Source organism: Cyprinodon tularosa, unplaced genomic scaffold (assembly GCF_016077235.1).
Source record: "Cyprinodon tularosa strain WSP-4 unplaced genomic scaffold, ASM1607723v1 ctg8, whole genome shotgun sequence".
NCBI classification, from domain to species: domain Eukaryota; kingdom Metazoa; phylum Chordata; class Actinopteri; order Cyprinodontiformes; family Cyprinodontidae; genus Cyprinodon; species Cyprinodon tularosa.
Genome location: NW_024039562.1, coordinates 3,834,323 through 3,860,224, shown reverse-complemented (window position 1 = coordinate 3,860,224; position 25,902 = coordinate 3,834,323). Strand labels below are relative to the sequence as shown.

The 25,902-nt window shown below is 41.6% G+C and overlaps 1 protein-coding gene across 4 annotated transcripts in view; it reads left to right on the top strand.

The window, feature by feature from the left end:
• The window catches only part of LOC119774153 (nuclear receptor coactivator 3-like), an 84,395-nt gene that overhangs the window by 48,055 nt on the left and 10,438 nt on the right, over positions 1–25,902 (top strand). For all 4 annotated transcript variants that reach the window (XM_038271531.1, XM_038271533.1, XM_038271532.1 and 1 more), the window contains 9 exons: positions 3,256–3,363; positions 9,625–9,785; positions 12,002–12,102; positions 12,196–12,370; positions 17,276–17,458; positions 19,164–19,250; positions 19,350–19,490; positions 20,682–20,829; positions 24,622–25,103. In XM_038271531.1, the coding sequence (XP_038127459.1) occupies positions 3,275–3,363; positions 9,625–9,785; positions 12,002–12,102; positions 12,196–12,370; positions 17,276–17,458; positions 19,164–19,250; positions 19,350–19,490; positions 20,682–20,829; positions 24,622–25,103 (1,567 nt within the window). In that variant the 5' untranslated portion in view covers positions 3,256–3,274. The remainder of the gene's footprint in view (positions 1–3,255; positions 3,364–9,624; positions 9,786–12,001; positions 12,103–12,195; positions 12,371–17,275; positions 17,459–19,163; positions 19,251–19,349; positions 19,491–20,681; positions 20,830–24,621; positions 25,104–25,902) is intronic.

Sequence of the window (25,902 nt, the reverse complement as noted above, 5' to 3'; positions counted from 1 at the left end):
CATATGTAATCATTTAGTTCAAAATAGGGCTGGACAATAATTCTATATCAATATATATCCCAATATAATTTATTTCAATAATCAGAAATTAAGAAATATATTGTATTAGATGTGAGGGACATATTATTTAGCCCTACATCAAGATCAGAGTTGAGAGTTGGGTCAAAGTTCATAGTAAGTTTTAGGGCCATTAAACCCTATTTTCCTTTTTCCGTACATCATTCTGTATCCATCTGGGACCTTTCCTGTTTTTCTTGTTTACCAATTTGCCAAAATGTAGAACTAAAATGTGCAGCGACGTGCCAATTTATAATTATGATCCTTACCTCTGCAATAGACCTCCAAAAATCTGACACATTTTACCCCTTTTTTCCCCCTTAGACTCAAGTGGCCTTTATTATTTTATTTTTCGAAAGACAAGAAATGGGATTAGAGGGAGGGAGAAGGTCACCATGGCGGGACTTGAACCTGTGACAGCCACGTTGCACATGGGTCGCATGCTTAACCCTTAACACCGCAATCACAATTGACTCTTTTTCAGTCTTCCTCAACATTTAAAATATTACTTTTTATTTGTCTGTTAACTTTAAAATTGCTAATGAATGCATAGTATTTTTTTTCTGCACCATTTTAGTATAATTAATAATTACTCCTCCAAACTTTTAGAGGTCATCCTAAATATCCAACCGGCTGTTGTGTCTCCCTTTTTTATTGCACTAATTCTCACAGAGAAAGCGTTCCCTTTTATTTCTTTGTTTATACCTCTAATGTCCTGCTGAGTGTGCTTCTAAGTCTTTTTACTTACTCTCAAGAGAAAGATATGCATAATCTGAAAACAGAAGGATTATGAGAAGGAATGTGCTCATACAGTGCCAGTTTATGCATTGGTTTGTTTAGACTCATCAGAAAGCAACACGACACCCAAAAAGGGACCTGTTTGGATTTTTTGTGACACAGAATTTCCATGCCGATACTGGAATTTTCCTGAGGACATGGATGGGGATGTTCTGAAGTCATCCAGCCATCTGGGGAAAACAGTAAACTTTCCTTAACTTTTCCAGTAAACTTGTACCAACATGGTCCCAGATATGTGGAAGGGAGTAAAATCAGCCATTGGATTTTAGTTTTCTATGCATTGTTGGATTTTTTACCTAATGGCTGATTCAAATGATAAGCTGTTTTTATTAACTTGCATGTAATTCATGCCTCCATAGACGATCCAAGTTTGGTCATATTAAAACCGCAACCTTAGAGATTTTATTTGATGGACAGAGACAATTTCCTATTTGAGCCAAACCTAGTCTAAAACCTGCAGTAAAACTAGTTCAGTCGATCAAACTGACTGGCTTCCTTTCCACTCTATCTGCCCCCTCAATTTTTAAAATACCATCTTCATTCCCATTCCTGTTTTCCTCTTGCTGCCCTCAATTCTGCCATCACTCTCTGTTTCTCCTCTGTCCACATCTCAATCCCCCCCCTGCTGCATTGTACCAAGCACAGCCCCTGCTGCACCCTCTGCCACCAGGCCCCAATGCCTGTAGCGTGTAATTGACTTTCTCCCTGTGCTGGAAAAAGCGGGCGGCCCGCGCCAGGCTGGAGGTGACCCATTTCCCTGGGGCATTCAGCAGCCTCCTAATCAACCCTTCTCTAGGGCGGCCTCATTCACTCTGCAATTAGAGCGGCTCCCCCTTTGAGAACTCCATCAATAGGCAGGCGGCAGGCTTGCTTGATCGGTGTAAGAGCAAAGGCAGGGTTTTTACTTTAGCACCACAAGTTCTAAATCCTTCGTCTTTGCACCTCCTCCCTTTGCTTGTCGTCTTCCCCAAGCGATGGTTTTGTCTAATAAGGAACAGCAGCTTGGGAGGCAGGTAGACAGGCATGCATGGAAGTAAACGAGGGGGTAAAGCAGAGGCGATGCAGGTAGGCAGACAAAGGCAGGCAGACAGTCTGATGGGAGGGACTCCAGGGAGAGATTAAAGCAGAAATCTAACAGAAACTCATAGAGGAGGGGATTGGGCAACAGTTTTGAGAGTAGATGATGTACAGGTATTTCTTTTTGTCATCGTGCAAGAGAATGCCTTTAGAGTTGTTGTTTTTTGTTGTTGTTTTATTCTACAACATACAGGAATGCATGCCAGCACCCTGTGTGCCTGTCTCAACAAGAATAGTGTTTTTAGGACCTTGCTGCTAACAAAGACAAACTCAGTCACATGGCTTTGTGGACTCCTCGGATCTCCCACGGAGGAGTCTGAGATGATGCAGCGTGACGATTAAATAACAGGCTGGCATTTCTCCCCTGTTGCTGGCCTGATTTGCCATGCAGCGCAGGCAGCGCTCTGGTCAGAGGATAACCATGTAATCAATGGAATGAAAAAGCTGTTTTGGCTGTGAAGGTTAAGAGGGGCATTGATGCGTTCAGCCTGCCCCGCACAACATGGTGCATCTAAAACACACCCCAGTCTGGATGATACAACCCCCCCCACCCCCTTATTTCACCTGCTCCTGGTCCCTCCTTTATTTCTTTGGCATGCCTTTATCTCCCTCTGTCCTGCACCTTATTTTTTCCTTCCGATTATCCCTCCACTGGTTTTTCCTCTCGCTACGTTCTGCCCCACTCTTGCTCATGCACTTTCCTCCCTCCTACCTTTCCCCAGTGTCGGCTGCTGTCACTGTGGCAAAGCAAGTGACCAATCAGCACTCACTTTCTCACACTGGCTTCTCCCTCCCTCGCTTATGTCTTCCACTCCTTCCCTCTATTTCCCTTCTCTTCCTCCTTTTTTTTCATCCCATCTGCATCTCTTCCTTACAACCTTTATCATCTCACTTCCTGGAGACGAAGTGTGAGGCATTATGGGAGAGAAAGAGAGAGAGACGCCTGTCTGACGGGTTTAGTTGTGCTTATCATCAGAGACACTGCTAATCTGGTGTGTGTGTGGATTGAACTGATGAACTCATGGGTCCACGCACAACAAACATAACCTCACATTCTCAGCTCCGCAGCAGGAAGAGGGGATGCTGACAAGACATGTTTATGTTCATCAGTTGCTGCCAGGAGAATATGATTTGATATAAGCATATTTCACCCTTCCCTGTGTACAGTAGCTGCAGCTACAGTCCTGCCCCTGCTTTACTTCCCTTCACAATTACCAGAACCTTTATCAAATCAACTAGAAAGGCTGGAAGTGACTTAATAATCCTAGTTTGTATTTGCTTGGTGGTTTAATGAGTGTCACTGGTTCTTCTTCTTCCCCTTAGGTGCTGATATGTGCACACGATGAGCGGACTGGGGGAGAACTCCATGGAGCCTCTGAGCTCGGAAAATCGCAAACGCAAACTGTCCACTTGTGACACCCCTGGTCTTGGGTGAGTGCATGACATCAAAACACGAGAGAGGGAAAGGCAGGGAAGTGGGCTTGTGGGTCAGTGGTTGCTGGAGCCTGGACCTTGACTTTATTAGGGGGATGATGCTGCGTTAGGATGACATTGTTCATACTGAACAATGAGATGTTTTTAAAACACAAGGTCTTCCCATTATTGTATGTTATTTATTTACACTTATTTCCCTTTAGCTATTTCACATCAATATATTATAAATATACACACAATATAGAAAGAGCAATTTTACCTCACTTTTTTATTTTTTTATTACCAGAATTATTATTATTATTTCTATTATTATTATTTTTATTATTATTTGTATCCTGATAATAACAGAGATTCTTTTCCAGTATATTAAAATATTGAATAATATGCACAAAGCCTACTTGCCTTTTAAACATTATAATTTGAATTGAGCCAATTAGGTTGCCTTTAACTCGGACTTGGATTCAGGCATACTTAAATAATCCAAGAGGGAAATACTTTTGTTACACGCTCCAGATATACAAACATAAATATATATATATATATATAGATATATATATATATATATAACACCAGAGGAGCCAAGCACCAGCTACTAGTGGATAGAGCAGTCACTCGAGACTGTAAGACCAGACAGACAAATCTGTGCACTGCCTGGATTGACTATAAGAAAGCCTATGACTCAATGCCACATACATGGTTACTGGAATGCTTGGAAATGTTTCAAGATCAACAGGACTCTAATAGCCTTCATCAAGAACTCAATGAAGCTGTGGAAAACAAGTCTGGAAGCCAATGCAAAGCCAATAGCACAAGTCACCATCAAGTGCGGCATATACCAGGGTGATGCACTATCCCCGCTGCTGTTCTGCATAGGCCTGAACCCCCTCAGCCAGATCATCACAAAGACTGGCTACGGATACCAATTCCGAAGCGGAACAATCATCAGTCACCTCCTCTACATGGATGACATCAAGCTGTATGCCAGGAGTGAGCGAGACATTGACTCACTGATCCACACTACCAGGATCTACAGCAACGACATTGGGATGTCATTCGGACTGGACAAGTGCGGTCGCATGGTCTCAAAGAGAGGGAAGATGATCAGAACCGAGGGGGTTGAACTACCAGAAGGCCACATTACAGATGTGCAGGACAGCTACAAATACCTTGGGGTGCCACAGGCTAACGGAAACCACGAGGAGATGGCAAGAAAGACTGCCACAGCTAAATACCTACAAAGAGTAAGGCAGGTCCTGAAAAGTCAGCTGAGTGGGAAAAACAAGATCCAAGCCAACAACAGATCCAATCAACACATATGCCATACCAGTCATCAGATACCGCGCTGGTATAATAAACTGGCCAAAGGAGGAGATAGAGGCCACTGACATCAAGACAAGAAAGCTCCTCACAATGCATGGAGGGTTCCACCCCAAATCTAGCACCCTGAGACTGTATACCAAGCGTAGCGAGGGAGGCCGAGGGCTAGTGAGTGTCAAGACCACTGTCCAGGATGAAACAACTAAGACCCAGGAGTACATCAGGAAGATGGCCCCCAAAGACAAATGGCTTGGTGAATACCTTAGGCAGGAGAAAACCGAAAGTGAGGACAAGAAAGAGGAAGGAGAACCATCATGGAGGGACAAGCCGCTGCATGGCGTATACCACAGACAAATAGAAGAACTGGCTGATATCAAAAAATCCTACCAGTGGCTGGAAAAGGCTGGACTGAAGGACAGCACAGAGGCACTAATCATGGCAGCACAAGAACAGGCACTCAGTACAAGCTCAATAGAGGCCAGGGTCTACCACACCAGGCAGGACCCCCGGTGCAGACTGTGCAAAGATGCCCCTGAAACAATACAGCACATAACAGCAGGGTGTAAAATGCAGGCAGGAAGTGCATACATGGAACGCCACAACCAGGTAGCTGTCATAGTGTACAAGAACATCTGCCATGAGTATGGGCTGGAAGTCCCAAGGTCAAAATGGAAGACACCTCCTAAGGTAGTTGAGAATGACCAAGCTAAGATCCTATGGGACTTCAAGATCCAGACTGACAAACAGGTGATGGCTAACCAACCAGACATCGTGTTGATCGACAAACAGCAGAAGAAGGCAGTAGTGATAGATGTGGCAATCCCAAGCGACAGCAACATCAAGAAGAAAGAACACGAGAAGCTTGAGAAATACCAAGGGCTGAAAGAGGAGCTAGAAAAGATGTGGAAAGTAAGAGCAGCAGTGGTGCCAGTGGTAATTGGAGCACTGGGGGCTGCGACCCCCAAACTGGGAGAGTGGCTACAGCAGATTCCAGGTAAAACATCAGAGGTCTCTGTCCAGAAGAGCGCAGTCCTAGGAACAGCTAAGATACTGCGCAGAACCCTCAAACTCCCAGGCCCCTGGTAGAGGATCCGAGCTTGAGGATGACACATACCACCCCACGAGGGGTGAGAAAACAGTAGTTTACATATATATAAATATATATATATATATATATATATCTCAATCACAGCTCACAGTACATCACTCTAAGCTTGGCCTATTCCTCCTGAGAGAACTGGTAATCAGTTTGAACGCAACGCAGAAAATCATGTCCATTTGCATGACCGATTTGTAACCAACTCTTACCTTCGTGGTGATGTGAGGTCTTGGGATCTGATTTTTTTTTAAGTGAACCAGTCCCCCTACCAAACACCATGTCCACATCATGGCGTCACCACCCAGTACCTCACAGTTGGTTCTGAAATGCCGGCCCCTGCCTTTTTTTCTAGATGTAACAGTCATCATCATGGCCAAACATTTTGATCAGACCACTGGACTGGTCTGCAAAAAAGAGGGACTTCCTTAGTTGATTTTAACTAATGGTTTCTTCCTCTCTGAATGGCCTTTTAGCCCGTGTCATTACAGGGCTGGTCTACTACAGACAATCACAATGTGTTGGCTGCCTTAAACAGCAGCAGGGGTTGATCTTTTCATTTTGAGCAAAGACAGGATCTCCACAACACAGAACTTGTCTCCTTCCAGAAGCAAATAGAGCTGGACATCCCACTGTGTATATTGTTTAAATAGATGAACTCTTCAACATCTGTAAATTCAACCCAAAGACAACTTTTATTGTCATTTTGTATACAAAGACTCAGTGTGGGAGAAAAAACATGGTGCAATTAAAAGCAGTGATATGGAAGTTCAGAGCATTAAATATACTGTATGTGGTGCAATTATGCAGTGCTTTGGTTTGGTTAAGCCCTATCCTTATCTCTCTCCTGATTTCTTTTAGTTTTGTCCATGATTTTAGAGGGAAGCTTCATCTTTGAGGTGTCATCTTATAATATTTCAGTGTTTGCTTACATTTAATCAATGTTATTTAACCTTTCAGAAGTATAGCCTATTCATCTGAGCTTTCCTAAAATGTATCCTGTTTACTTTTAAGCAAATTAAGTATTAATTCTTATTGGCCTGAATCAGGACAGTTTATGTTTGATTTAATGTCCAACTGTGAGGAGAGAAAAGGTTTTGTGTTGTACATACAGTAGTACTGAGAGGCTGTTTTGAACCATATATGTGAGTACTATTCATTTTAAGCTAATCTGTTATTTCAAGCAGCTGGTTTGGTCTCTGAATATCAAAACATATCATGGCTTTAAAGTCTTAGGGAAATCATATTTAAATGTCAAATCATTCTGGCTTAAACATGTATATAAATGTACTCTTTATCAGACGATACTGTCCCAAAATTTTTAAACTTTTGTTTTAAAGTTTTTTTAAATATCTTGCCTTAAAATCTGTTGGTTTTTTTTTTTGTTTTTTTATGCAGGCCAGTTAGTTATATGTCAACTTGTACACCTAAATTCGGCCAATCATATATCAACAGCTATCTGTCAATCAAATTTTTTCGGTTATAGCAACTTGATTCATATGTCGCAGTTAAAATATGCAAATAAGAAATAATAATCATTATTTACTTTACCATTGAGTTCCGTCCCAGTGTTCACGGGGATGGACGTCTGTGTCTTCAGCAGGCGTAGAGCTAACATAACTGGCAGCATTGCGAGGCAAGGGCTCAAACATGTACGGCTGTAAGCCTTCTACACCAAACAAAGCTTCTGCCACCCTGGCGTCCTCTTTCACAACAACTTCGTCCCAACAATTTCTGACTCAAACTCGTCTTGCATTTTTCCTCTCTCCATAGTGTTCCTTGACAGTGTCGTTGCTAGTAAGATGCTTCTGTGACACCAGCCACAATCAATCTTGTTTGCAAACCTTCCGCCACATCAACCTCTTGATAATCGACCAATCACATTCACCTTATTCACTCGTGTAAAGTTGTACACCACTCGGGAGAATTCGGAAATGCCACGGTTGGAAAGGACGTTTCCCTACGACTTTAAAGGGCTTTTCCTGTTGTTCATTGTTAAGCTTTAATCCATGTATAAGAGCCATGAAAGAGTTTTCCAAGCGACATCTAAACCTGACAAATGTATTATGACAAAAGGTTTCCCAGAATAATTATTTTAGAAAGAACAGTCCTCGCTATTGGCTTCATCATTTTCTCTCTGATTTGTTAGAAATGTTTTAAATCATGCAGTGTAAATAAATTCTTCATTGTTTGTGTTTAATTTGTCTTACTACATGAAGCCTAGATTGAATGTTGCCCTTTTATTTCCATTTCCTATTTTTGTAATACCGACCTGCTTTTTACACTGCCTTATCAGCTTTGACACATAATACCTCAAAAAGAGAACAGAAACATAAAACTGCTAAAGGAGAAGAAGGTTACTAATGACTGGAAGCCCAAACCTCTTGTCTTTTTGTGACTGTTATAAAGATGGAAATAACAACATTTAAACTTAAACCATCTGTAACTTAAAGGTAAAGTGGAGGATGTTTTTTTCCGGGTGGATCATCAAAATAAGTGGCCCTCCTAATTGTCAATCATTCTGGTGATTAGGGGTGTAAGTCACACCCATCATGGTGATTCGATTCAGTATCGATTTCCTGACAAAACAATTCGATTATTTTCGATACTCAAAAATACACCACGATACGATTCGATTCGATAAATTGTTTCTTTTTTCTTCTTTTTTTTTAACACCTTATAGTCTAGACAATGTTTCAAATTTCAAATAAATCAATGAAAGCTGTAATATCGTTATGCATTTTTTTTTTTTTTTAGAAACAACAACAAATAACAGAAGTAGAAAAATTGCACTCTACCTATTCCTATTAGAACCTCATTCACTGAAAAATAATAATACCCCTGCGTTATGGATTCTGAAAGGCTGTGCATCAAAAAATACTGCACAAAATCACTGCAATGAGTGCAATTCAAAACCTCGGCTCCAGAGCGTCGACGTCCCCGCCCCCTCCACAGACACTCCGCTGCACCTCTCCTAAATTGTAACTAACTGCAGACTGTGCCGCAGACAGGAGGCCGGCTTGTTTTGTTTTTATGTCCGAAATTGCGGAAAACAACTTGTGAATTTGGACCAGCTAGAAGAGCGAGGTGCGGGAGAACGCTGGGATCTTTTTTCCACCTGCATCTCCGCTCTTTTTGGCCCTCATGTCCCTCCGTTGTCTGACTAAACTCGCCCCCACTTTATCACCGCCTCGGCCGAATCTAGACCCACAGCGTATAGCTCAGACCACGCTTCAATATTGAGCATAAATCAAAAATGTCTGTGTCAAGCTTACTGCAACACACTGCTGCTTGAGTATAACCAGGAAGCGAGTTAGTAGGGCAAAATAGGTTTAGCGCCACCGCAGCAAAGGAGAGAGAATTACGCCCAGGAGCAAATGGATAAAAATGGACCAGAGGAAAAAAACAACACATGAATCGATACACGTATCGATGCATCGGATAGCCGGCTGTTGGATCTATGCATCGATACAAAACGATTATTATTTACACCCCTACTGGTGATATGTTTACATAAGGCCTTCCTACATCCTTGTTCCCATTTTCTCTTATGGGTGGTGAGTCTGACATAGTGGAAAAATTGCAAATCTTCTTTTGGAAAGAAAGCTGGTATGGCTTTTTTTGCACAGGGCGGGTCTTTTCAAAAAAATTCCGAAGATCCTCCACTATACCTTTAAAGTCTTTTTTTTTTTTTTAACCAGGACAGGTTTCAATATGCAGTCAAAGTGACTTTTGCATTCTATCCAAATTGGAAACAGCCTGCCATTGCTTCCAGAGTTAGAAGGAGCACCTAAAATGTAGCAAGGTTTAGTTTTCCTCCAACCTCTGTAACTTATCCTCAACAGGTGTGAGAGGAAGCGCCGGGAGCAGGAGAGCAAATATATCGAGGAGCTGGCCGAGCTGATTTCGGCCAACCTCAGTGACATTGACACCTTTAACGTCAAACCGGACAAATGTGCCATCCTCAAAGAGACGGTGCGCCAGATCCGCCAGATCAAGGAGCAAGGTGAGTGGACACCCATGTCTAAAGTCATTAGGGTGGCTTAGGAGGAGGATGTGTGATGGGTGGCTGACATTAGGGAGACAGCTGAGGGCTACAGGGCAAACTCCCACTCCTCTGAGCTCAGCTGTAAAGATGAATGGCCCATCATCTCCCTCAAATTTCACATCTTTTGCCGTTTTGGGTAGCATTAGTGTGTTTGCAGGTATGATTATTAACAGCTGTGTGCAGGCCTCGCCAAGGTCTTTCTGATTGGATTATTGCAGGTAGATATGGCTCTCTATTCTAAAGATAATCATCTCTAGAGCAGCCGTTTTCTCCACTTTTGACAGTGCTACCAGAAGTATTCAGACCCCTTTTCATTACAAACATGTAATTAATTGGGATTTCACGTGGTAGACCAATATGATTGTAAAATGGAAGGGAAATTATACAAACAAACCCCCCTTTGACTCCGATACCCCTAATAAATGAACTGCTTTAAGACATCTGTGATTAGGTTTTTATTACAAAATGTTAAGCTTTCTCACCTTACCTGATGTGCAAAAAGAGCATGAATTAGAGAAGCAGCCAAAGACGTTCTGCAGGAGATTCAGAGATCGACTGTTCAGGTGGAAGAATCTGCTAAATAAACTATCAGGCAACCATAGACACACACCAAGCTGAGCTTTCTGAATTTTTCCCCTGTATGGAGTTGGTCTCAGTAGATGGATTAAGGGAACACAAGAGAATCCTAGAAGAAAATCTGTGAGATACCTTAAACTGCTTGAAATTGTTTGAAAAGTTCACCTTTCAGAAGGACATCGAACTTAAACATGCAGTCAGAGCTAGATGGTTTAAAATGTTTGCCACAAAGCCTTAGAAAACAGGTGGCAATATATTAGTTATCACCTGCAAAACTTTCTTTTTCTAGCTGTTTAATAGACATTTTCTAAAAGACTGTCAATTAATTAATTAATTAGTTTCTCTATATCAATGACTTAAGGGGGCTGAATACCAACTGAATCTACACTGTCATTTTATGAGTTTACGAAAACATTTTTTCTATTTGTGCTCATTTTCTCACATTTAACTATGTAATTAGGTTTATTCAAAATGTGCAAAAGTTCAAGGATTGTGAATACATTTTGTGTTTCGGCTCTTAGATTAAAGCGTGTTATATTTCTTTGTGATGGGGGTGAACTACTGGAGATCAGACAGACGGGTATGGCTGCGTTTTCTTCCTCGTTTCTGTTTGGGGCTCAGGCAGTCAGTCAGTATCTTCAACCTCAACAGGAAGGGGAAGAGGCTACGGCCAGCCCTGACTGGCTGCTGACAGGTTTCCATAGTTACAGGAAGTGATGACAGAAATGACACGGGCGTCGAGGCTCTTCTTCTGGCTCGATACCTGCTTGTTTCTCCTTCACATGGTCCCAGCTGCTCATCAGGCTCAGTCTTCATTTTTCTTTTACTCCTATCAGTTGCTCTCTGGTGCCTTTTCTTACTGAAATAATATCTTATCTGTTTAAATGCACCAGGTTGGCTGAGAGCGTTTGTCTCCATGTTCTGTTTCCCTCTGCTCATTGTTACTGAACTTCACAATACGTAGTTGTTTGTGGTAATGTCCTTTTTTCCCTTTGTGTGGGTATCTGTGCCTCTAGGGAGCTAATCAGACAGAATAATTCCTGTAGTCAAGCAGCCTATGCTTCACTCTCACTCCAAATCCCACATTTACACAACAACCCAGTAGCTATTAGTTTTTCCCAGCATCGCCCCGGACTTCTTTCTTTCTACCTTTTTTTGTTTTTTTTTCATCCTCATATCCCCACTGGATGCACCCAGACTCCCCCCCCCCCCCCCCCCCCCCCCCCTCGGTCCCAGCTCCTCCATTAATTCAGGTGCTTCAGCTCCTGCCCCTGCACCATAACGGCTTCTTCCTCAGCTCCTCTGGCTCGCTTCCACTCCCTCTCTCAGACAATCCCTCACAGTCTGACACTGAATATAAAGCATGAGGACAGCAGTTACCTGCTCCACATGCTTCTCTGACGGACTCCCTGCAGAAACCTGCCGTTATCCGTCTCCCTCCTCACCTGTAGTTTTAACCCCCACTCACCTTGCTGCTCCAAAAAGAAAAGAAACTTTGGAAGCACTGCCCCCTAGTGGTGGAGCTGGGTAGTAAACAACTGAAGTTTGGGATTTCTCATCTGTTTCCTTAAGACCTCCCTGGTTTTGCTTATCTACAGGGAAAGCTTCGTCCAACGATGACGATGTCCAGAAATCAGACGTGTCCTCAACTGGTCAGGGGGTCATTGACAAGGACCAGCTAGGGCCACTTCTACTGCAGGTGAGTCCAGATTGGACACTCTCCACAGCTCAGACATTCCCGCTTTCATCTCCTGATGATGATTATAATGGCTCTCCCATTTCTACCCTGTAGGCTCTGGATGGCTTCTTGTTCGTGGTGAACCGGGAGGGCAGTATCGTGTTTGTGTCTGACAACGTGACCCAGTACCTGCAGTACAAGCAGGAGGAGCTTATCAACACCAGCGTGTACAACATCCTGCATGAAGAGGACCGGGAGGACTTTCATAAAAACCTGCCAAGGACTAACAGTGAGCAAACACACACAAAGGCACGATATGTAAATAAGGGTTAGTTTTGCTCTGAATGTTTGGACAGTGCATGTGGTGTACCACAGGGGTGAGTGTTTGGATGAAAATAATTTCATGACACAAACTAACATTAAATTGAGTTCCACTGAGATTATATTGCAAATATTACACTAAAAAGATAATTTACAAAAACTGCTTCATATGAATAATTTCATGCTTGGAGAAAGTGAAATATAGTATTTGGGTTAAAGGAATGTAGAAAAGTACATACAGTTTGATTTCTGGGTGTGAAACTGGAACTATGTGACTGGAAATTTAAAAAAATCATATTTAAAACTTATAAAAGCTAAAATATCTTGGATGATAAGCAAATTATTTCTATATCTGTTTGTGGTGTATTATAATAGTTTAAGGGAACTAAAGAATAATTCTATGTTTAAGCATAAGTTATTTTTATTAGGTGCACCAATTATATTGATGTAAATTTAGGGTTAATTAGCTTTTTTACTAATGATAATGAGGGTAGTGTGTTGGTTGTTTTGGTTTGTGATATATGTTTTGTGTGTGTTTGTGGACTTTGATTTGGTTGTTTTTAGTTGATAACATCACATTGATGTTATAGATTTATAAAGTTCTGCTCCTTTTTTGCAGATCTTAGTTTGTAGAACTTAACTTTTTACATTGTATTCTTGCTCAGAACTAAAAACCACATGACGCTTTTAGAGGAGCCAAACTTTGTGAGCCGAGTATGTAAAAATCCATCCTCCTATGCACTCATTCCTAATGAGGAGCTCCTGGGAAACATGAGAGTTATCCACACACACACACACACACATTCATATACACACCTGACAAAAACATACACACATCACACGGATGCGCCCACCCACTTTTTGCTAATCAGGTAGAGCGTAGCGCTGCTGTCTGTCAAACTCAGTGGTCCAGACAGTGTAAAACAGGCCTGAGTTTTATTCAGATCCCAATGCTACCACATGCGGCTGAATAACGCTCCTCTGTGGTCCCTTCTGTTTAATTCAGCCTGGGTTTCAGTCTGATTTGCTATTTAATATTGTACTTGAGTAAATTCACTTATTTACACCCCCTCATCATTCTCTGTATTGACGTGTAAATGACAGTGATGCATTTTTCTTTCTGTTAGCTGCATGAGTGTGTAAGCCCATAAGTATGTGCACTATTTATAATGCCGATTAATTATGGATGTGTGTGTGCTCGGCTGCTTCTCGATTAGCTCTGCAGTAACGTTCTTGAGCAGCAGTGGGCTCATCGACTCAGCCGCTTACTTCCCTGTGCGCCCCGTCATTCATTCCCTCACTTTTTCCCTCTAACCATCCCCCTTTATACATTTTTCCTCTCGCTGTCCCTGGTGCCTCTCTCAGCTCGCTCCCTCTAAGCCTCATCCATACTTAATATGGCTGCTTACTAAGATGAATATTGTGGCTATCCATTTCTCAGGTTGCTTCCCCCACCTCCCTCTCTCCCAGTCTCTGCTTTTCTTCCTCATTATCTTATTGGCCCTCTGAATGAAATGCCTTCTTGGTGCACATTTTTGTAGGATGAACACAGATCACAGTGTTTACAGTTATGCTTATACACACACACACACACACACACACACACACAATACAGTGAAGTTCAATTATTTTTTATATCAACAAACTATTTTTAATTAGACAATGCAGGTTTTATATCATGACTTGATTTATTAAGAGAAGCCTTGCCCAGTATTAGCACCCTGATGGCGATTAACCTAACTCTGTTAGCAACAACTGCTTTCAAATGTTTTTAATGACTTGTGCAGATTCCCCGTACTCCTAGTGTTCCGCTTTATCCAGAACCCGGTCGCGGGATCCGCAGTCTCAGCAAAGACCACCATACTTCCCTTTCCCCAGACACCTCCTCAAGCTCTGCTGGTTAAAGCCCGAGTCACTCCCAGGCCAGCTGACAGAGGTCCTCTATCATGTCCTGGATCATGTCCTGGTGGACTATGCCTGGAACGCCACTTGAGGCAAGCGTTCAGGAAAGATTTCCCAGGCACTCAGCTGACTCCTCTTGATGTGGAGGACTCTTGATGACCAAGCTCCTCACCCTATTTCATAAGGGAGAGCCCAGCCACCCTGCAGAGACGGCTTGTTTCAGTCGCTTGCATCAGTGATCTCATACTTTTGGTCATGATGGAGATTTAAGAGCCATAGGTGAGGGTAGGGACACAGACCAACTTGTAGATCATGAGTTTTGCCTTTTCACTTAGTTCTCTCCACTCCACAACAGACTGATGAAGCCTATTATTACCTATTATTGTGGCACAGATCTGTCTGTTCCATCTTTCGATCCGATGTTACATTCTCCCCTCGCTCGTTAACAGGACCAAAAGAAACCTGAACTTCTCCACTTGAGGCAGGAATTCTCCTCCAATCTGAAAAGTACAAGCCACCTTTTTCTGGTCGAGAACCATTGCCTCGGACTATGAGGAGCTGATTCTCATCCTGGCCGCTTCGCACTTGTCTGTTAACCACACCAGTGCTTGATGTATGCCTTGGCAAGAGGGAGCCAGCAGGAACCTCCTTATGTGCAAAAAGACAAGGATGAATTCTGCTAGAGCATGAACCAGACCCCCTAAATTCCTTGGCTGTGCATAGAAAACCTGTCCATTAAGGTTATAAGCAGGATATGGGCCAGCCCTGTTGGAATCTAACATACAGTGGGAACAGATCTGACTTAAAGCAGCTAATGTGGACAAAATTCTTGCTTCAGTTATACAGAGACCAAATGGGGCTACTAACTGGCCCCTGACTCCGTATACTTCAGGCACTCCTTACATGGCACCATGAGGGACATGGTAGAATGCAATCTCCAGGTCCACAAAACACACATGGAACAGTTGGGCAAACTCATCAGCACTGTTCAGCTACCTTGCAGAGAGGTAGCTTAACCTGCAGAGGGTGTAGAGCTAGTTCATTGTTCCATGGACAGGATGAAAACCACCTCCTGAAGCCAAGGTCCGACAATCAGCCACACTCTCCTCTCTAGCATCCTGGCCTAAGCCTTACCTCGAAAGGCTTAATGGTGTGATTCCCCTATAGTTGGAACCACCAGCCCAATCTGCCTGTCCAGGGCACTGTCCCCAACCTTAACGTGATGTTGAAGAGGTGTGTCAGCAATGATGGCCCGTCAATATCCAGAAACCTTTTTTGATCACCTCAGGAACTACAGGCTAGGTGAGGAATGAATCCGGGCCTGGGCATTCCAGTCTCTTTTACCGCCATGACAGGCATGTCAATAGCATTGAGGAGATCCTAAGAATATTCCCTCCATTATTCAACAATGTCCTCTCTCAGGGTCAGCAGCTCCCCACTTCCACTAAACACTGTGTTAGCCAAGCACTCCCTCCCTGTTTTTCTGATCTCTATGCTTTTAAGGACCTTTTGCCTACTTGGTTCATCGCTTTAATTCACTCACATTCAAGGTTTTTTTTTATCATAAGGGGCCTTATTAACGTCATGACACAATTTTCTAAATTCATCTTGACTTTCTTAGATTAGGCATAAAGTTATGAACTGATGGCTCAGTCAGTCCATAGAACATTTTTCCCCAAAATCTTGCGTCATTCAAGTGTTTTTTGGCAACTGTGAGATGGGCATTTCTTTTGCTAGAAGTGTGATTTAGACTCCCCCCATTAATGCCATTTTTGCCCAGTCTCTTTGTATTGTTGAATGTAGAACCCCCAACCACCAGTGGTTGGGCCACAGGAAGTTTCACTACTATTCAGTCTTCTCTCCATGTGTTGATTGCAGCTTTGGCTGTGGTTTGCTGAAATCCCAAAGCCTTAGATATAGCTTTTTCAGGCCATCCCATACTGACAAGTGTGAGTGACCACTTTTTACCTGTTTCTGAGGTTCTTTAGGTAAAAGCAGATGTTTTGGTTTTGGGGTCTTTTAACAGAGAGGTTATTTTTAGTTTATTAATTCTGCAGGCTTGGCAGTAACCAAAGCATTACATATCTTTAACAGCTCAGTGATTAATTATTATTTTTCAAGAAATAATGGTTTAATTCACACTGTTTGTTCTTTACCATAAAAGACGAATACAAGAAGATTTTCTTGCATTTGTCAGGACTGAATTTGATTTCTAATTTGGCACTGGAAAAGCAACTGTGTATGTAGGTTATTCTGAGCAAATCTATTAGCCAGGATGCTTGTTTAGAAAGGACCTGGAGTACTTTTGGGGGAAGAATACAATTTAAAGTGTTTGTGTGCCACACTATTGAGTAATCAAGTCTGGTTTTGAGTAATTTTACGACTACAGTGCTGCTGTTTTGTGACTGCCACACAAGACATCTTTTCTGTCTTACACTAAAATTGCCTGCTCTCCTGAACCATCATCTGTGTCTGACAAACACACCTTCTGCCAGTTCAAGCTCCTGGTAAGGCTTGAGACAGACCTCAAAAGACATTTTGCCAGCTCTCTAGAAAGTTTACCTCCTCCTTTCCTTCTCTCTGTGAAGGTGACCTCATCCAAAAGCATCTGTGTGTGTGCGCGGTTGTGTGCTGTGATGAGTAGTCAGGACCTAAATGAGGATAGATGGTTGAGTGTCCCCGGCCTTGGCCCACTGCAGAGTCACTGAGAGGGAGAAATATTGGAAATCGACGACTTGGCTACATTAATCCCATGCTCCATTTAGCCAGTAGGAGAGGCTTTAGCTTCTCAGTGTTAGAGACACAATGCTTGTCTGTTTGTTTGTTTTGCTTTGTCTGTGAGGTTGGGTGTGAGCCATTGGTACTGTTTAATTAAAGATCGGCAGTTCACAGCTTGCATGGTTTTCAGTCCCAGAAGCTTCATGCTTTCTCCCAAATGAAACTCTTCTCTTGGTTTGTTTTTAATTTATAGTAAATGGCGTGTCATGGGGGAATGAGGCGGCTCGACAGAAGAGTCACACCTTCACTTGTCGGATGCTGGTCAAATTTGGCCACTCCCACGGCCCCATGGAGGAAGGGGCAGGAGGGCCCCGCTACGAGACCATGCAGTGTTTTGCTCTCACTCAGCCCAAGGCCATGATTGAAGAGGGCGAAGGTAGGCGGAGGCGGTCGTGGTTTTCAAGATGACCTTACAACCATGAATGTGCTATTAAATGTGTGCAGCATAATCTACTCTTTTAAAAACACCGTCATATTTGTCAAATACTTTTTATCTAGATCAGGGGTCACCAACTTTTTTAAGGCTGAGGGCTACTTCATGGCTACCGAGTCATAGGAAGGGCTACCAATACTGACCTATGAACTGGAGGGATCAGTGTTCACCTACAGTAAATCTCATCCATAAAAACTCATTTTTATTCTTATTTTATTCTTTTATTCAACAGAATAAAAAAAAGAATTAACTTAACCCACTGAGTGAGTTCTTCTGTTTTCAGAAGACGAAGAGGGCACACCATGTGGTCCTTGAGGGCCCCTTGGTGCCCGTGGGCACCGCGTTGGTGACCCCTGATCTAGATTATAGCTAGATTTTGTACTTAGTTTGACTGGCACTGTCTGAATCTCCAATCAGGTTATGCAGTGCCTTGCTCACATAAATATAGCCCTTGAACTTTATGCAGTTGTTTACAGTGCAGCCACAAACTTTAGGTGTCTTATGAGGCAAGACCAGCACAAAGTAGTGTGTAAATATTTAGAGAGAAGAAAGGGATATTTGTTATTTAGAAAAATATATATATATATTTATAAAGAAAACTTTAAGTTATGTTTAGTTCCTTTTACTCCGATCACAAAAAAATGTAATTCTGTGCAACTAACCACCTCTAAACAATAACTATTAGTCATGCACTCAAAAATTCTGACTTTATTATAAAAAAGGAAAGGACCTTCAGGAAGGTTCAGTTTTCTAGATTGACATAAATCGTGTAGGTGATAAATCCAACATTTAGAAGAAGTTGCATTTTTAAGATTAGGTAACTGGTAAATGTGTCTTAATTCAGGACAGTGGTGGAAGAAACCCTGTTTGCAGGCTGCAGAAAACAGGAAACTGAAGATTCTTGTTTCAGCAAAACAACAACCTACACATACAACCAATTCCTGGGACAAACGTATCAGATGATGACCCAGTTAAAGATGAGACCCGAATCCAATGTAAAGAATGATTGTTCAAAGACCGTTTATATCCATCCTACCTGAGCTTAAGCTATTGTACTGAGAAAAATGGCCCAAAGTTCAGTCTCTAAAAGCTGTTGATGTTCTGGTACATTTTTCAGATTTTTATTCGTAAAATGGGAAAAAAAATCTTTATTCCACTCAATTTTATTGGTTTATCACATCCTGTTTAAATTCAAAAGGTTTATTGTTTTGGCAAAATATGAAAAAAGAAGTTATACAGTCCATGATATATAGTTTTATTAGCGCCTACAGGCCACGATGAAAGCTAACTTATGAATCATTGGTGATCACCTATTTGACAGAAAATAAAAGTAGATTATTACAACTTAATACTAAAATTTGTATATTGCCTCTGTCTCATGGTACGCAACAATACAAAATGGTGCTAGTATTTTATTCTCCAGTAGAAAATAGTATGGCACCAATAAAGACTTTTAGCTTTAACAATAGATGTTCTTTACTTTATGCAGTAATTATTATATACCGAAATTATATATAATTGTCAAATATCTTTAAAGGCAATAAATGAAACTTTTGAAATAATAATAATCAAAACAATTCTCGGATTTAATAAAAAAATTAAATAGTTTTTAAAAATTCCAGCAACTCTCCATGTCTGTCCTCCTCAGACCTCCAGTCGTGTATGATCTGTGTAGCCCGTCGGGTAACTGCCATGGAGAGGACCGAAAGTTTCAACACCCGACATGAGTTGTCAGGTGAGGAGGTGAACTCTGGCCATCATCGATCCCGATAATACTCTTCAGCCACTGGATTTTACCCATAATTTCTGTCTGATGTGTCTCCTCCTCCTACAGGTAAACTGATACAGATAGACCAGAGCTCCCTGCGGGCATCCATGCGCCCAGGCTGGGAGGACTTGTTAAGGCGCTGCATTCAGATGTTCCTTCAGCACAGCGACGGGCAACCGTGGTCACACAAGCACCACTATCATGAGGGTAGGTTCAGGCCTAAGAGCACCTGGAGGAGTGCTTTATATTTTATTAATGAGGTCCAGAACACTGAGAGAATAAGCAAAGAGATACACAAGTACTGCATTAACCCTGCTAACTAATGTGTGTAAAACATACCTTATCTTACAAAACTTTGTTTATAGTTGGAATTTTTGTTTTGGTTGTTTGTTTATCTGTGCTGGTTGTTTCGCTTACTCTTAATGATAACAACCGCATAAAAAATGAAATAAGGCGCCACTCATACATAAGCATTATGAATATTAATATTGTTAATGAGAATATCTTAGGGCTACATTATCAATAGAGGCATGTAGAGTCAGCGATTGTTCAGAGAAATTCTTCCAAATCGAACCCAGAATATCTTTATAGTTAAAACTCTTATCAGCCTTTAACAGAAAAAAAAAATGTTTTTGGCTTTTATTTTACAAAAATTAATATTTTTAAAAAATACATGTGTTATTAAAAATTTAATTCTGTTCAGCTGTCTATAGTATAAAAAAAAAGAAAAAGATATCCATGTAATATCCTAAGAGGTATCCTGATGCAAAGCTTTCAAAAGAAACACAAGCCATCCACCGGGTTTATACCTCAAACATAACCTAACGTCGCTCCTTAACTGTGATCCAAATAAAATGCATCCCCCTAAAGTGTGTATATCAACATTATAGCATGAAAAAGGTTCCAGTATTAATGGTGTTGGTACTTTTTAGGGTCATTAAACTGCCTTCCATCAGGTCCAATAAACAAAAAAAAACACACAAACACATTTTTGGTTTATGATTATGCTGTATTGACCACGTTTCCTTTAAAACTCATTTTCTGGTTTTTCTAGGAAATGTGGATCAGGCAACGGCTTCACGATAATAATTATTGCACTCTGTACCTTTTGTACATTTTTAAACCAAACCTAGTCTACAAGAGAAAAGCTAAAGCCTAAACTGTTTTTCATGTAGCCTTCCTGTTGTCTGTTGAAATATTTGTTTTCTCTCTCATTCTTGCACCCCAGCTCCACTTGTCTCTTAGCTTCCTCTGATCTTAATGTTTAAAGTTTTTTTTCCCCAAGAAACAACCTTGAGACTAAACAGTGATGTTGATGAGTGTGACCAGGTAGCCTCTATGTATGGTTTATTAAGTTTTTCAAACTATGATAACATGTTTTTTCAATGTTTTCTGCAGCTTTCCTCCAGGGTCATGCTGAGACACCGCTGTACCGCTTTTCCCTGTCTGACGGCACCCCGGTTACAGCCCAGACAAAGAGCAAACTCTACCGACACCCCATGAGCAACGAGCCTCAAGGCTTCATCTCCACACACCTGTTGCAGAGGTCAGAAATAAACAGGAAGACTCATATATACAGTGGGGCAAAAAAGTATTTAGTCAGCCACAAATAGTGCAAGTTCTCCCACTCAAAAAGATGAGAGAGGCCGGTAATTTTCATCATAAATATACCTCAACTATGAGAGACAAAATGAGAAAAAAAAATCCAGAAAATCACATTGTCTGATTTTTAAAGAATTTATTTGCAAAATATGGTGGAAAATAAGTATTTGGTCAGTTACAAACAAGCAAGATTTCTGGCTCTCACAGACCTGTAACTTCTTCTGTAAGAGGCTCCTCTGTCCTCCACTCGTTACCTTCATTAATGGCACCTGTTTGAACCCGTTATCAGTATAAAAGACACCTGTCCACAACCTCAAATAGTCACACTCTAAACTCCACCATGGCCAAAACTAGAGAGCTGTCAAAGGACACCCGAAACAAAATTATAGACCTGCACCAGGCTTGGAAGTCTGAATCTGCAATAGGTAAACAGCTTGGTGTGAAGAAATCAACTGTGGGATCAATTATTAGAAAATGGAAAACATACAAGACCACTGATAATCTTCCTCGATCTGGGGCTCCACGCAAGATCTCACCCCGTGGGGTCAAAATGATCACAAGAACGGTGAGTAAAAATCCCAGAACCACACGAGGGGACCTAGTGAATGACCTGCAGAGAGCTGGGACCAAAGTAACAAAGGCTACCATCAGTAACACACTACGCCGCCAGGGACTCAAATCCTGCAGTGCCAGACGTGTCCCCCTGCTTAAGCCAGTACATGTCAAGGCCCGTCTCAAGTTTGCTAGAGAGCCTTTGGATGATCCAGACGATGACTGGGAGAATATCATATGGTCAGATGAAACCAAAATAGAACTTTTTGGTAAAAACTCTACTCGTTGTGTTTGGAGGAGAGAGAATGCTGAGTTGCATCCAAAGAACACCATATCTACAGTGAAGCATGGGGGTGGAAACATCATGCTTTGGGTCTGTTTTTCTGCTAAGGGACCAGGACAACTGATTCGTGTGAAGGAAAGAATGAATGGGGCCATGTATCGTCAAATTTTGAGTGAAAACCTCCTTCCATCAGCAAGGGCATTGAAGATAAAACGTGGCTGGGTCTTTCAGCATGACAATGATCCCAAACACACCGCCCGGGTAACAAAGGAGTGGCTTCGTAAGAAGCATTTCAAGGTCCTGGAGTGGCCTAGCCAGTCTCCAGATCTCAACCCCATAGAAAATCTTTGGAGGGAGTTGAAAGTCCGTGTTGCCCAGCAACAGCCCCAGAACATCACTGCCCTAGAGGAGATCTGCATGGAGGAATGGGCCAAAATACCAGCAACAGTGTGTGAAAACCTTGTGAAGACTCAAAGAAAACGTTTGATCTCTGTCATTGCCAACAAAGGGTATATGACAAAGTATTGAGATGAACTTTTGTTATTGACCAAATACTTATTTTCCACCATATTTTGCAAATAAATTCTTTAAAAATCAGACAATGTGTTTTTCTGGATTTTTTTTTCTCATTTTGTCTCTCATAGTTGAGGTATATCTATGGTGAAAATTACCGGCCTCTCTCATCTTTTTAAGTGGGAGAACTTGCACTATTGGGGTATATATATATATATATATATATATATATATATATATATATATATATATATAGATATATATATATATATATATATATATATAGATATATATACACTATATTGCCAAAAGTATTTGCTCACCTGCCTTGACTCACATATGAGCTTAAGTGACATCCCGTTCCTAATCCATAGGGTTCAATATGACGTCGGTCCACCCTTTGCAGCTAGAACAGCTTCAACTCTTCTGGGAAGGCTGTCCACAAGGTTTAGGAGTGTGTTTATGGGAATTTTTGACCATTCTTCCAGAAGCGCATTTGTGAGGTCGCACACTGATGTTGGACGAGAAGGCCTGGCTCTCAGTCTCCGCTCTAATTCATCCCAAAGGTGTTCTATCGGGTTGAGGTCAGGACTCTGTGCAGGCCAGTCAAGTTCATCCACACCAGACTCTGTCATCCATGTCTTTATGGACCTTGCTTTGTGCACTGGTGCACAGTCATGTTGGAAGAGGAAGGGGCCAGCTCCAAACTGTTCCCACAAAGTTGGGAGCATGGAATTGTCCAAAATGTCTTGGTATGCTGAAGCATTCAGAGTTCCTTTCACTGGAACTAAGGGGCCAAGCCCAGCTCCTGAAAAACAACCCCACACCATAATCCCCCCTCCACCAGACTTTACACTTGGCACAATGCAGTCAGACAAGTACCGTTCTCCTGGCAACCGCCAAACCCAGACCCGTCCATCAGATTGCCAGATGGAGAAGCGCGATTCGTCACTCCAGAGAACGCGTCTCCACTGCTCTAGAGTCCAGTGGCGGCGTGCTTTACACCACCGCATCCGACGCTTTGCATTGCACTTGGTGATGTATGGCTTGGATGCAGCTGCTCGACCATGGAAACCCATTCCATGAAGCTCTCTGCGCACTGTTCTTGAGCTAATCTGAAGGCCACATGAAGTTTGGAGGTCTGTAGTGATTGACTCTGCAGAAAGTTGGCGACCTCTTCGCACTATGCGCGTCAGCATCCGCTGACCCCGCTCCGTCAGTTTACGTGGCCTACCACTTCGTGGCTGAGTTGCTGTCGTTCCCAAACACTTCCATTTTCTTATAATACAGCTGACAGTTGACTGTGGAATATTTAGGAGCGAGGAAATTTCACGACTGGATTTGTTGCACAGGTGGCATCCTATCACAGTTCCACGCTGGAATTCACTGAGCTCCTGAGAGCGACCCATTCTTTCACAAATGTTTGTAAAAACAGTCTGCATGCCTAGGTGCTTGAATTTATACACCTGTGGCCATGGAAGTGATTGGAACACCTGATTCCAATAATTTGAATGGGTGAGCAAATACTTTTGGCAATATAGTGTATATATATATAGATATATATATATATAGATATATATATATATAGATATATATATATATAGATATATAGATAGAGATATAGATATATAGATATATAGATATAGATATATATATAGATATAGATATATCTATATCTATATATATAGATATATATATAAATATAGATATAGAAAAGACGGAATATATATGTATATATATATACCCAAGGCATTGGGTCCACATAAAAGCAGGAATGTCAGCAAATTAGCCTTTAAATGGCCTTAGCCTTTACATTATCAGATTAATTAAATGTTGTATTAGATTTTTAATGTGATACACAAAGGATATATTGTTCATAATTCCCACTCAAGGATTAACATGTTCCACAGTCTCTCCCTCTGCTGAGGAAAGCATCCCACACCAAGATGCCTACAACACAGATTTTTAGGAAAGTTTTAAGTTTTCTAAGCGTTGCATTATTTTGGAAATTTTGTTCACCATCTATACCCTCTTTTCCCTCCTTGCAAATAATTTTTTATTTATTTTTTTTATCTGATGAATGCTATACCTCGAAGTGGCCTTGCTTTGAGCTTTGGTTCTCTGCACACCATCTAGCGTTAGCATTGGCCTCTTGGCTTTTCTTGTCTGCCCTGCTGGTGTTTAAAACTATAATTCAATCCCAGTAATACACATTAAAGTTTCAGGTAATGTGACAAACTGAAAACGCTAAAGGGTAAGATTAGGTTTGTATAATTTTCGCTCTGCACCTTAAAGCTTTAACTCACTAGAGGTTTTGAATACAAACTGCTATCATGATTTTTGCATTTATTTAAACCTTTTGCTGTTTTTCTGTCTCTTTCCACATAGGGAACACAACGGCTACCGCTCAGCATCAGGTGGTAACATGATGTCAAACAACATGAGACAACAAGGCATCGGGGGTGCCAACATGACCCCCCAGATGACTGGAGGTGGTGGTATGGGAGGAATGGGCAGCATGAACCGGGGCTTTGGGATGAGCGAGCAGGGCCATACGGGTCACATGGGAGGCGGTTCTGTATACGGAGGAAACGGCGGAGGTGGAGGCGGTGGTGGGGGCCTGGGCAGCCGCATGATGCAGATGAATCAGATGAACCAGATGAGTCAGATAGGTCCCATGAATCACCCAGGTCCGGTCATGCAGCAACATCCCCAGCAGCCCCCGTTTCAGAGCAGTGGTGGCTTTGGCCTCAGTGGAATGAACAGCCCGTCTGGGAGCCCAAGAATGGGCGGCCCCCAGCAGGGACTGCTGATGTCCCCCCGGAACAGAGGAAGCCCAAAGATGGGGTCCAGCCAGTTCTCACCAGGAGGTCAGTTAGTTCAATTTCTCTATATTTGAAACAGAAATGGAAAACTGACAGAAGTTCATGTTTTGTCTCCACATTCATAAACATTTATACTTATAGTATTTGACTGATATTACTCTCTAGAACATAGATGTTTAAATCTTCTTAACATTATTCTTTCATTTGTTTTAGAAACTTCTCCACTAAGCAACACAGTGTGGTTTCCTAAATACTTTTAAAATGCTCTCTCTCGTTTGAAAAGGGACAAATATTTTCCTTATTATAACAGTGACAGAATCTTCCAAATCCTGAAATGTGTATGCATCAAAGTAGAGAGAGGTTTTTGTCTCACCATATTTACCTTTATAGATTATTTTAATATTGCTTTAAAGCAGGGGTGAGCAATTCTAGTTCCCGGTGCAGCTGCAGCTATCCTGCAACTTGTAGATTCATCCTCAGTCCAACACACTTGAATCAAATAATGAGTTACCTTCTCCCCTTAGCAAAAAGTAGTATTCTTGAAGTAAATTCTATTAAGAATACTTAAGTATAAGTTTAGAAAGTATACCGAACAATGTACTTTTAGTGTACTTGAAGTATTACTAAAGTAATACTTCTTCGAACTAAATTGGGACATTTTTAAGTTTACTAAAGTATACTTTAGTAAACAATAAAGTAAACAATAGTATAGTCAAGTACACCTGACATTATTACTGTTAAGTATATGAAATATAGTTTAGAATAAGGAAACTCTAAGTGCACTGCCTGATTTTAAGTATGAAATTATTGCACTTTTAGTATACTTGAATAAACTACATTTTGC